Below are 13420 nucleotides of genomic sequence, written 5' to 3'. Positions count from 1 at the left end.
TATTGCCTTAACTCACCTTTAGTTTAAAATAATAATGAGCTTAAGAAATAGAATTATATAAGAAATAAAATAATAGTGCCAAGACATACTTAAGTAGTAAGGAGAAATCCAAGTAGCACCAGGTTGATATAGAGTTCTTTTTGTAAAAGAGATTTTATAGTGTTTTAAAGGTTTCATAGTGTTTTAATGTTTTAAAGTGCTCTTTTATCTGTTACCTCAGTTGATCCTCTCAGCACACCAGTGAGGTGTAGGTGTTGTCTTACTTCTCTTTCCATGGTGGAAGAAGCAGGGAAACTGCTTTAGTGAGTGTGGGCTTGCTGGAACCAGACCTTTTGTTAACAGTTCCTATGGATGGATCCAAATAACAAGGCCCAGATTCTGTCCATGAGTACTAAGAGAAGTAAATAGAGTCAAGAATTAAGATGGCAAGGATAGAGATCAGTAGATCAAATGGGCTGTTTGAATGAATATTAGAGATAGTGGATTCCCTGTATCTGGGCATTTTTGTGTGACTTCTTCAGATCCATTTTAAGGGTCTAGAAGTGAATGAACTGGAAGATCATTTTACAAGTGATAAATTGTGGCTGAAGCAGTTCATTAGTAAATAATAGAACTTACTCATATATCAAATGATTCTACCCCTCATTCCTGTTTTTAAAAACCTATTAAAGCCCCATAGCAGGGAGCACAGACTCAGATACTACCATCATTTTATCCCATTTACACTTGCTATTACAGCAGAAACCTTTTCCTTTCTGTGTAAAAAACAGACTCCATTCTGCCCAGCACTGCAAACAAACATCATACTTGTCCAAGTGTGACAAGAGGAGTCCCCTAGTCTTCAGTCAGAAAATAAACTCATTTTCATTATTATAGCTTTTGATTCAGTTCTTCTCTTCATTTATCCCTCATTGTCCAGCCATCTCCCTTCTTTCATTATACTACCTATCAACTTGTCTTTTAAAACACTAAGCCATACCTTACACCCAGTGAAGTGTATGGTATGTCTCTTTACACATCCAGTGCTCATATGCATGACACTGTTTATTTCTCATAGCAAAGCAGAGCAACGTAGCCCTCCTTATCTTCTCTGTACTGTACTCAGGGTTTTCTCTTTGTCTTTGTTATTTCAGTTTTATAGGGATAGTCGCTCAGTTGTGTCCAAGTCTTTGTGGCCCATGGACTTAGCCCGCCAGGCTCCTCTATCCATGGAATTCTCCAGGAGAGAATACTGGAGTGGGTTGCATTTCCTTCTCCAGGGAATATTCCCAATCTGGGGATCGAACATGGATCTACTGCATTGCAGGCAGATTTCTTTACCATCTGAGCCACCAGAGAAGTCTACTATTAAGAGACATTTCTAAGTATAAAGACAGGTCAACTTAAAATGGCTGATTCACATTGAGATTTGATAGAAAACAACAAAATTCTGTAAAACAATTACTTACAATAAAAAAAATTTTAAGTATCAGCAGATATATCCTTGCTGTTGCTGCTGCTGCTAAGTCACGTCAGTCATGTCCGACTCTGTGCTACCCCATAGATGGCAGCTCATCAGGCTTCTCCGTCCCTGGGATTCTCCAGGCAAGAACCCTGGAGTGGGTTGCCAAAGTGAAAAGTGAAAGGGAAGCTGCTCAGTCGTGTCTGACTCTTAGCGACCCCATGGACTATAGCCTACCAGGCTCCTCCATCCATGGGATTTTCCAGGCAAGAGTACTGGAGTGGGTTGCCATTTCCTTCTCTGATATATCCTTGACTTTACTTTATAATCTGTAGACAATACATTAGAATATGTAATGAATCTCTAACCCTTTTCCAAAGTAATACCCGAGATAGAAATAGCAATAAAGTTATAAATGGCTGTCATCAATCATATGAAATAATTTAGACAAAGCTTATGTCTCTTGAAGAGATGGGGACTGGGAAAGTGGTCAGGAAGGAAATACAATGTGCTTTTAACTTTGTATGAAAAATAATGTTCAGTTCCATGTTGCTCAACATTGTTCTGTTTTTGCCAAATAAATCCTCTACTTCCAAGTATTGTCTGAATGCTTTATTAAAACTGCTTCCGGCTTTTGTTCTGGAATCTGTCACTTGTGTAGCCACCTCCTGCTCGCTGTCCTCTGAAGCTTCTACTTCTTTTCCGCTGTTCCCTGACCCCTCGGTTAGCCTCACACTGTCCTCTGATGCCTCAATTGCCTTCTCTCTGTCCTCAGAAGTTGTAATATCCTTCCCATGGTCCTTCCAGCTCTGGTTGCTCCATGGTCACAGAAAGCTGCCAGCACCGTGAATCATGCCACTTTTCCTGTACTTCTGTTTCTAATGCAGTAGGGATATCAAAGCAAACACCCTGCTTTCCTTTGAGAAAGACCTTTCCCTTCACTTTGGAATCAATATCTTCATCCAGTTGCTCTTTAAGTTCTTTCCAAGCATAACTAATGTTCTGCATTCCCATTGAGCACCGCGAGACCATGGTCACAAAGCCGCCATCTCAGTTAAGGAGCACTGGTCTGCCGATAGAGCACTGAAACGTGGGCCAGGACCACTGCCAGGGCTCCATGGCTCCCTTCTCCACAGCTTCTCAGCTGACTGCTTGATGTGACTGATCACAGCGGGAGGAACAAAGTCCTGTAACCCTAACACTTCCATGCAATTACACTGACTGGATTCCTAAAAGAGATTTTAGTTAGATTTGAAAGAGAGGTGGGTGGTATCAAGGCATGAATTGATGAAATGGCTCCAGTTGGATGGTATGACATGTGCTTATGTGTCTGGTTCTTCTTACAGTGGTGAAATTCCAGCAGAGATCTGTGTTTCCAGTACAGTTTGGTGGCCCAATGATCAAACACTGGTGGAATTCCAATCTTACTTTCCAAATTTACACAAAGAAAGCTCCACAGAAAAAGGTACTTCAAGTGATTATGACTTTTGCCTTACCATTTAGTCACGCCAGGATTTGGAGCATACTTAAAATTACGCTCGTATCTTAAACTAGAAATTTTTCCAGGCTCAAACAGTAGTAATACTTATGAATTATTGTCTAATTTTAGATTTGTTTAAATAAGCTAGATATTATGCTAAAGACTCTGCATGGATACTATCAAATTTAATCATTAAAACAGGTCTGAATTAGGTACCTGTTATCTTCAATTTGGGCTTCCGTTGTGGCTGAGCTGGTAAAGAATCCGCCTACAATGTGGAAGACCTGGGTTTGATCCCTGGCTTGGGAAGATCCCCTGGAGAAGGGAAAGGCTACCCACTCCAGTATTCTGGCCTGGAGAATTCCATGGACTATATATCTATAGTCCATGGGGTCGCAGAGAGTTGGACACAACTGAGCGACTTTCATCATCATCTTTAATGAAATAACTTAGGTCTAAGATCACCCTAATAATAAAGCTAATAAAAGACAAAGCCAGGACTCTGTCCCAAGTCTTTATAGATCCTAAGTTCTTAAGCTCTTTGCTGTGCCCCCTCCTGTGGAGAGTTGACTATTTGGATTGATACAGAATAGTAGCCTTAATTTGAGGCTCTACTTTCTTTTTTCAGACAGAATATATAAGATATCCACCCCATATCCAAAATAATATATTGTGGGTAGCAGTTTTATCAGCTAATTCCAGCTTTATAAAATCCATTTGCAGTTGGTACAACAAAAATCAATAATTATGAGCAGTTTTCACTTCCTTTAGTTAAAAGAGTAGTTTTTATAACATTTGACCACTTTGGTATGGTTAGCATGAGGAATGCACCTTATTTTCTTTTTCTTTGTATTTTCAGGGGATTTAAATAATACAGGTTCATTTTGGAAAATACAGCAAAATAGGAGGAGAGAAAAAAACATAATTTAACAACCTCAAGACAGCCTCTATAAGCATTTCAGTATATTTACATTGAATCAGTAGTAAATAGCTTTTTCTAATTATAAAAGAATTATGTTTTTAATAGAAAAATATTTTTAAAACACAAAAATCATCTATAATTTCATCACCAAGAAATAGCTGTTAATGTTTATGTATGTCATTTTTATCTTCTTTGAATGAGTACAATATATGTATAAATCTTTGACAGTATTAGGATAATTTTATATGCAACTTTTATCCTTTTTTTAATTTAACATTGTCTTAAGCATTTTTATTCATTTTTTCCAAAAATACATATTTATTCTTCCACATAATTTTATAAATATGTGGAGGTTTTACTATATGTATATAACTTAATACCCTGTTTCTCATAAACATAACAAAAATTGTTCATATTATTTCAAATTTTAGTAAAAATCATTTAACAGCTATGTATTCTATTCTAGGAATGTGGTATAATGAATAATTCCTGATTATTGAACATTTAATCATTTCTCATTGTAACTTTTAAAATACACATTGCATATAAAATTACCAAGTATTGTTATTTCTTCAGCATAAATTTCCAGAAGTGAAGAAACTGGGCCAAAGAATATGAATATTAAAAGGTTTTTATATTTTTTGCTAAATTTGCTTTCAGAAATAATGCTGCCAGTTTATATTCCCAACTTCAGACACATGACAGCCTCTGTTTCTCCATAACCTTGACAGTATTGGGTATATTTTATAGGGTTTTAATGGCAAACATTTGTGTCATCTTAATTGCACTTTTTAAGACTGAAGTTAAACATTTTTTGTAAGAACTAACTCTTAAAAACAGAAAAAAAATATCTCCTAACTTCTTTCTGACTCCTGAAATGCTCTCTAATCTTTTACGGAGAAGTAGTGAAACCCAAAAGGGAGACCACAATGGCAGAATATGGGCTCCCACTTTAGAGCTGCTTCAGTCAAACAATTAAGCTATTGGGGACTGGAATGCAAAAGTAGGAAGTGAAGAAACACCTGGAGTAATAGACAAATATGGCCTTGGAGTAAAGAATGAAGCAGGGCAAAGGCTAATAGAGTTCTGCCAAGAGAACGCACTGTTCATAACAAACACCCTCTTCCAACAACACAAGAGAAGACTACACATGGACATCACTAGATGGTCAACACAAATCAGATTGATTATACTCTTTGCAGCCAAAGATGGAGAAGCTCTATACAGTCAGCAAAAACAAGACCTAGAGCTGACTGTGGCTCAGATCATGAACTCCTCATTGCCAATTTCAGACTGAAATTGAAGAAAGTGGAGAAAACCAGTAGACCATTCAGGTGTGACCTAAATCAAATCCCTTATGACTCAACAGTGGAAGTGAGAAATAGATTTAAGGGACTAGATCTGATAGAGTGCTTGATGAACTATGGATGGAGGTTCATGACATTGTACAGGACACAGGAATCAAGACCATCCCCAAGAAAAAGAAATGCAAAAAAGCAAAATGGCTGTCCGAAGAGGCCTTACAAATGGCTGTGAAAAGGAAGGACATGAAAAGCAAAGGAGAAAAGGAAAGATATACCCATTTGAATGCAGAATTCCAAAGCATAGCAAGGAAAGATAAGAAAGCCTTCCTCAGCAATCAGTGCAAAGAAATAGAGGAAGACGATAGAATGGGAAAGACAGAGATCTCTTCAAGAAAATTAGAGATACCAAGGGAATATTTCATGCAAACATGGGCTCAAAAAAGGACAGAAATGGTAGGGACCTAACGGAAGAAGATATTAAGAAGGGGTTGCAAAAATACACAGAAGAACTGTACAAAAAAGATCTTCATGATCCAGATAATCACGATGATGTGATCACTCACCTAGAGCCAGACATCCTGGAATGTGAAGTCAAGTGGGCCTTAGGAAGCATCACTACAAAAGCTAGTGAAGGTGATGGCATTCCAGTTGAGCTATTTCAAATCCTGAAAGATGATGCTGTGAAAGTGCTGCACTCAATATGCCAGCAAATTTGGAAATCAGCAGTGGCCACAGGACTGGAAAAGGTCAATTTTTATTCCAATCCCAAAGAAAGGCAATGCCAAGGAATGCTCAAACTACCACACAGTTGCACTCATTTCACATGCTAGTAAAGTAATGCTCAAAATTCTCCAAGCCAGGCTTCAGCAATACGTGAACCGTGAACTTCCAGATGTTCAAGCTGGTTTTTGAAAAGGCAGAGGAACCAAAGATCAAATTGCCAACATCTGCTGGATCATTGAAAAAGCAAGAGAGTTCCAGAAAAAACATCTATTTCTGCTTTATTGACTATGCCAAAGCCTTAGAGTGCATGGACCACAATAAACTGTGGAAAATTCTTCAAGGGATGGGAATACCAGACCACCTGACTTGCCTCTTGAGAAACGTATATGCAGGTCATGGAACAACAGACCGGTTCCAAATAGGAAAAGGAGTACGTCAAGGCTGTATATTGTCACCCTGCTTATTTAACTTATATGCAGAGTACATCATGAGAAATGCTGGACTGGATAAAGCACAAGCTGGAGTCAAGATTGCCGGGAGAAATATCAGTAACCTCAGATATGCAGATGACACCACCCTTATGGCAGAAAGTGAAGAGGAACTAAAGAACCTCTTGATGAAAGTGAAAGAGGAGAGTGAAAAAGTTGATTTAAAGCTCAACATTCAGAAAACTAAGATCATGACATCTGGACCCATCACTTCATGGCAAATAGGTGGGGAAACAATGAAAACAGTGGCTTACTTTATTTTTCTGGGCTCCAAAATCACTGCAGATGGTGATTGCAGCCATGAAATTAAAAGACACTTACTCCTTGGAAGTAAAGTTATGACCAACCTAGACAGCGTATTAAAAAGCAGAGACATTACTTTGTCAATAAAGGTCTGTCTAATCAAGGCTATGGTTTCAGTGGTCATGTATGGATGTGAAAATTGGACTATAAGGAAAGCTGAGCGTCGAAGAGTTGATGCTTTTGAACTGTGGTGTTGGAGAAGACTCTTGTAAGTCCCTTGGACTGCAAGGAGATCCAACCAGTCCATCCTAAAGGAGATCAGTCCTGGGTGTTCATTGGAAGGACTGATGCTGAAGCTGAAACTCCAGTACTTTGGCTACCTGATGCAAAGAGCTGACTCATTTGAAAAGACCCTGATGCTGGGAAAGATTGAGGGCAGGAGGAGAAGGGGACGACACAGGGTGAGATGGTTGGATGGCATCACCGACTCAATGGACATGGGTTTGAGTGGACTCTTGAAGTTGGTGATGGACAGGGAGGCCTGTCGTGCTGCTGTTTATAGGGTCACAAAGAGTCGGACACGACTGAGTGACTGAACTGATCTGAACTGATTGACTTCATAAAGGATGGATTCCTTTATAAGTCATCATATGTTGTCTTTTTTAGTCCCTGTGGCTCCTTTTTAATTTAACCTAAACTTTTTCTTTCCCTCTTTTCTCAGCCAGAAGTCATTGGTTCTGCATCACTTCCTTTACGAACTGTCATTCAGTCTGAGCTACTTTCTTTCAGTGACCAGCTTCCAGTACAACAGGAGAATGGTCAGACTCCTCTTGGCCCCATCAAGGTAGGTAGATACACATTCAGGGAGTCAAGCATTTATGGAGCATGTGTTATTGGCCTGGTCTGAGAATGTCTCAGTGAACGAGAAGATCAGCATCTTAACTTTTGCAGCTTATGTTAAAATAGGATAACACAAGTTCTGTGAAGAAGCTAAAGGGTGTGCTAGGTGATACCCTGGAGGAGGGCATGGCAACCCCCTCCAGTATTCTTGCCTGGAGAATCTCATGGACAGAGGAGCCTGGCAGACCACAATCCATGAGGTTGCAAAGAGTCGAACGCAACTGAAGCAACTTAGCATGCACACACATATGATTGTAAGTACCTAGGAGGAAATAGGAGATGGAAAGATGTCTCCAAGGAGGTGACATTTAGGTGATAATTGAAGAATGAGAGGAAGAGACCACCAAGTTAAAAGCATGAGGAAGATCATTCCAGATAAAAGAATGGCACATGCGAAGACCCTAAAGTGAGAATGGGCTGACTTCATCAGGGGACAGAATGTTGCCACAGGACAGTGATCCAAATGGGAGATTGGCTAGACAGGCAGGAGTTGTATTGTTCAGAGCTTTGTAGTAAGAATAAAAGTCTCAATTTTATCCTAAGAACCAGGAAGAACATTGAAACAAACATGAAATACCTGATTGACATTTTAAAAGATGGCCCCGTGGAGAGTCTTGTCGGGTACTGGAGGGAAAAGAGTGAATCAGTTGCATCCAGAGAGAAAAGCACTGGTGGTTAGGATTAGAGAAGTGGCAGTGAACAAGGAGAGAAGTGACTGAGTTTGTGCCTCGATGCTGAATGTAATTCATCATAGTGAGAGTTCTTTCCGTTTATTCAGAAGCATCAGTTTCTTAGGTGAAAGAAATTTTTTTTTAGAGCTTACCCTAATCATTTCTTTAATTGAAATATAGTTGATGTGCAATATAAGCTATGGGTTTACAGTATAGTGATTCATGCTTTTTAAAAGTTATATTCCATTTATAATTACTATAAAATATTGAGTATATTCCCTGAACTGCACAATATATCCTTGTTGCTTAGTTTACATTGTACATAATAGTTTGTGCCTCTTAATCTGCTGCCTCTGTTTTGTTCTTGCCGCATCTCTTTCCCCACCACTAATTTGTTCTCTGCATCTGTGAGTTTGTTTTTTGTTGTTGTTATATTCAGAAGTTTGTTGCGTTTTTAGAGTCCACATATAAGTTATACAATATTTGTCTTTCTCTGTCTGACTTACTTCCCTTAGCATAATACCCTCCAGGACCACCCATGTTTTTGCAAATGGCAAGATTTTTGTTCTTTTTTATGATTGAGTAGTATTCCATTATATATACAACATCTTTATTATTCATTCATCTGTGTTGGATACTTAGGCTTCATCCATAGCTTGGTAATTGTAAATTATGCTTGTAGCATTGAGGTGGGTGTATTTTTTCAGATTAGTGTTTTTGTTTCTTTCATCTGTGTATCCATGAGGGAAATTGCTGGATCATATGATAGTTCTATTTTTAGTTTTTTGAGACACCTCCATACAGTTTTCCACAGTGGCTACACCAATTTACATTCCCATTAGGTGGAAGAATTTGAATGTGTGGCTTCAATATAGCTCTGTCCTGTTGTCCTGGTGGGCTTTTGAAATCATCACAGCCATGCTTAAAACATTTCCATGACTCCTTATCACCCAAAGGATAAAAGGGCCCATCGTATGACCCCAGACCACTGCAGCTATCTCTCTTGCAGCTTCCCTACTAATAGCCATGTCAAACTATGTAAAGAATTGCCAAGGTGTTCATGCTGGTTTATGCATTCATGCTTCTTTTCTTGATTTTCGTGCTTCTTCTCCTTGGAAGCCCTCTCTGACCTCTTTCTGGCCTTCTTAGTAATAAATAACGTTTAGAGACTTGTTTCACTTATCATTGAAAAAAATGAATATCATATTATTCTTCCCCTACCAAAGTCTTATTTTTTTTGCTTTCCTAGTCCATTCTGAACTCTAAGGTTTGTAATCAGAAGGGAGTAATAAATAGAATTGATGGACTAGAAATTGTTTCTCTTTGTTGAGAGAAGTACTGTTCTAGATAGATTGCAGTCTATATTCAATAGAGCAAAAGAATTTTGCTGTGGATTTCTAATAAAAGGTACAAGTCCCCATTATCTCTAGTAATTCAGTCTCATAAAATAGTGACCATTTTCATTCAGCATTTATCCCACATCCTTTTTTACTTTTTAACATTTTTAAACTTTGAAAAATAACTTCAAACTTAGACAAAAATTGCAAAAAATAGTACCGGGAATTCATATACCCTTATTACCTGAACTCAGCAATTATTCTTCATATTTGCTTTATAATTATCCACCTCTTCTCTCTCTTTTTTTGTCTCCTTCCCCAGTCTCTGTTTCTGTACACATACACAATTTCTTTCTGAACTATTTGAGACTGTGTTACAGACATTAAACCTTTCTCCTTGAATTCTGTGTTGTTTTTCCTCATAACAATTAGGAAAACTGTTATTCTTGGGTTTCCCTGGTGGCTCAGCTGGTGAAGAATCCTCCTGCAGTGAGATCCCCTGGGTTGGATCCCTGGGTTGGGAAGATCCCTTGGAGAAGCGAATGGCTACCCACTCCGGTATTCTGGGCTAGAGAATTCTGTGGACTGTATATATAGTCCATGGAGCTGTAAGGAGTCAGACACAACTGAGCGACCTTCACTTCACTTCCTAATAACAATGGCAGCATCATACATAATACTGTACAGTGATGAAGATCAGTTTAACAGCAATACTATATTCTATCTATAGGTCATACTCAGATTTCACCAACTGTACCAATACTTCCCTTTGTAGCATTTTTTTCCAGTCCAGGATCATCTGTTACATTTATTTATTTATAATGAATTAAATTTTGCTTATTACCTTTTTTCATATGATAAGTAAGAAAGCCTGCATGTCTTACATGAAACAAGATAATAGGGTAGCTGATTCTGAAGAAGGGAAGAACCTTTAAACAATTAATTAACCTCAATTTACATAATGGTCTTATTTGCATAGCAAATAGGTAGGGTTTGATTATAGGCCATTAACAGTCATTAATAAGTAAAACTGTGTTAGAAATACTACTTGGGTTTGTATTTCAGACTTAAGAACCAAACCTCTGTTACATTTAAATGTTGTATCTCTCTCATCTCCTTTCGTCTGGAACAGTTGTGCTGCCCTTCTTTGTCTTTCAGTACTGTACTGTTTCTGAAAGTAAGGCCATCTGATTTTCCTTGTTATGGCTTGTTAGATACACCCAGCATTTAAAAGTGGACATTTCATTTCCAAATACATGGGCTTTTGTTTAAAGTATTGTTAATAATAATTTCTCATTTTATTATTAATTTCTCATTTAAATGCTTTCTTTTCTGCAATCACTCTCTGAAAAGTTTTTGGGTTTTTTTTTTTTCCAATAATAAAGATACTTCATTACCTTTGATGAGATTTTTGATGCCTAAGTCAAAGATCTCTCTTGGTAAATGTCACATTACACTTGAAAATATGTGGCTTATTCTCAGATATCTTTTAATATTGATTTCTAATATAATTCCACAGTGCTAAGAGAACAGACCCTGTTTGATTTCAGTACCTTTAAACCATGACATTTTTGCACCTTGTTTTATGTCCCTGGATATGTTCCAGTGTCTCCTAATTTATAGTCTGTGGGAACTTGAAGAGAATTTGTATCCTACTATTATGTGAAAATTGTATAAATCTTAATTGTGTTTTAAAAAAAAGTAAAGCCAGTTACTTTGTACAGTGTCCTCCATTTGGGGTTTATCTGAATGACTTATTACTATGATAATTGAAAGGATGTGATTTTCTAACTTCACCATTAACTCCACCCCCCCCACCCCGTGCATTTATTAATTGGCATTCTATACAGAAGAGTTGTCCCTTCTCCTTATTTGTTGATAGTCATATGGACTGATGGATTCTGACATTATTCAAAAGCTTATAACCCACTACTATTATTATTCATTTTGAAACTCAAATTGTCCCATATTTTTGTCCAGTGGGAGCCCCTTCAACTGAATTCTGTCCTTACAGTATGTCTCCATTCTTTTTTGAGCATTTCCCTTATTTTCTGGCACAAGATGATGATGTAGGCTCATCTTGTGTTATTGATGAATTATCTGCTTTTCTTAATCCTGGTAAGGTAAGGCAGTCTATTAGTGTTCCTACTGTTGTGATATTTGAGTATGCATTAATTTATATCCTAACAATCTGATGCTGCTTCTAGCTCCAAAATTCTGATTCCAATTCTAGAAGATATCCCTATTAATTTTCTTCCTTTTATGTTTTCTAGGTAACTGTGGAGCTTGTTTTAGATAACAAGGATGTCACTGGTATCAATACAGAGTTGAGTAGCAACACCCAACACACCCCAACACTTAGTGCTCTTACAAATCCAGATAAGACACTGCCAGAAACTGTTCAAGATGTTACTTGTACCAAAAATCCGCAGACCCTAAATCAAATTTATGAAGAAACTGTAAAGAAAATGCAGAATTTGATGCTCCCCACCCCAAAGTCACCTAGCCCTTTTATACCAAATTCTTCAACCTTCATGGCAGCGCCAGCCTCTCATGATTTGGTAAATGAGATGAATGGGTCAACAAAAGAGAGTGCTTTGCTATTGCTTGTGCTATTGATGGTGCCAGATGGAAAAGATTTCGTTACTGGAGAATCTGAGAAACAACCATCAAGCAATGTTTATTTAAACTGCAAACTCTTCAGCACAGAAGAAGTCACCAGATCTGTCATTGCATGGGGCACAACAAAACCAGTCTTTAATTTTTCTCAGGTAACTTTGTACATGTCTTAATGTTCCATATGCATTAAGGATGAAGATGGGAGTTGGGAAGGGAAGAGAGGTATGTTTCCCAGATCACAATTACATTGTAAAGGAAACAGAGAATGTTCAGACTTGGGGGGGTGGGTACTTTTATCATTATCTGGTGTGCAGATCCAATCCCACTATTGGATGGGAGGAAGCAAAGACATTGCCAACATTTTGAAACATTTTGTGTCTTTCTTTCTTTCTGTTCTGTTGATATGGTTTCCTGCTATTTCTTTTGCCTGAATTCTGAGTTCTATTTCTTTGTTTCCTCTAGGACTTAGATCAGTTAAACTTTTTTCTTTTCTGTTTCTAGTCTCTTATTCTTTATTTTTCCTTAGACTCATTTATTCCTCCGCTGATTTAAATACTCATCTTACTTGATTTCTCAATAGATTTTGATGCTATTGCTTAAATTGTTTCCTCCCTTGATTTTTGTGGTTCTCTCCTCTCATTTCCCTTCTGACTCAACAGCTGTTCTTCTCCAGTCCTTGAGCTAGTAGGAACCCTAGGAGAAGGACTGTGACCCCAGCACTTCTCCGTCTCTCCTACTTCTAATTATTAGTATCCCTGTTCGTTACTTTATGCTTAGCATTCTCCAGACCAACCCTCTTTTCCCCGTAGTCGCCTCATCTACTCCCATAGCTTCATGTGTGTGAAGATGACTTCCAAATCCACACTTCTTTGTAGGCCAGGCATGTCCTTCTGGTTCCAGATCTCTGTGTCTAGCTCCCTTCCGGTCGTCACCACCTAGATCTCTCGAGCCCTTTCCTCTTGGCATCTAACATGTCCTCTGGCAAATTGCAGATATTCAATAAAGTTGTGTAAATGGAAAATTAATTCAGATATATTCAAATCTGAATTTATTATTCCTTCCAAATCTGTTCCTCTTCCTCCTATCTGCCCTAATTCATATTATAATTCACTGAGAAACCCAAGCAGAACCTAGAAGTTGACCTTGAGTCTTTCTTTACATAATAACTTACCAAATCCAGTAGATGCTACAAACTTAATTATCTCTGGAATAAATTATCTGTCTCTACTCCATTGCCGCTGTGTTCATTCAGGCCCTCATTCCTGTTCCAGATAGCTCGCTGACTGTCCTCC

At 38.1% G+C, this 13420-nt stretch overlaps 1 protein-coding gene across 2 annotated transcripts in view; it reads left to right on the top strand.

Moving 5' to 3' along the window:
• Nucleotides 1-13420, top strand: part of C2CD3 (C2 domain containing 3 centriole elongation regulator) — a 118836-nt gene that overhangs the window by 37136 nt on the left and 68280 nt on the right. For both annotated transcript variants that reach the window (XM_040258805.1, XM_040258806.1), the window contains exons 12-14: nucleotides 2788-2906; nucleotides 7323-7445; nucleotides 11783-12280. In XM_040258805.1, coding sequence (XP_040114739.1) covers nucleotides 2788-2906; nucleotides 7323-7445; nucleotides 11783-12280 — 740 coding nt within the window. The remainder of the gene's footprint in view (nucleotides 1-2787; nucleotides 2907-7322; nucleotides 7446-11782; nucleotides 12281-13420) is intronic.

This window comes from Oryx dammah, unplaced genomic scaffold, assembly GCF_014754425.2.
Source record: "Oryx dammah isolate SB20612 unplaced genomic scaffold, SCBI_Odam_1.1 HiC_scaffold_17, whole genome shotgun sequence".
Lineage (NCBI taxonomy): Eukaryota > Metazoa > Chordata > Mammalia > Artiodactyla > Bovidae > Oryx > Oryx dammah.
Note: the sequence above shows the minus strand (reverse complement) of the source record. Positions and strands in the feature narration are given on the sequence as shown.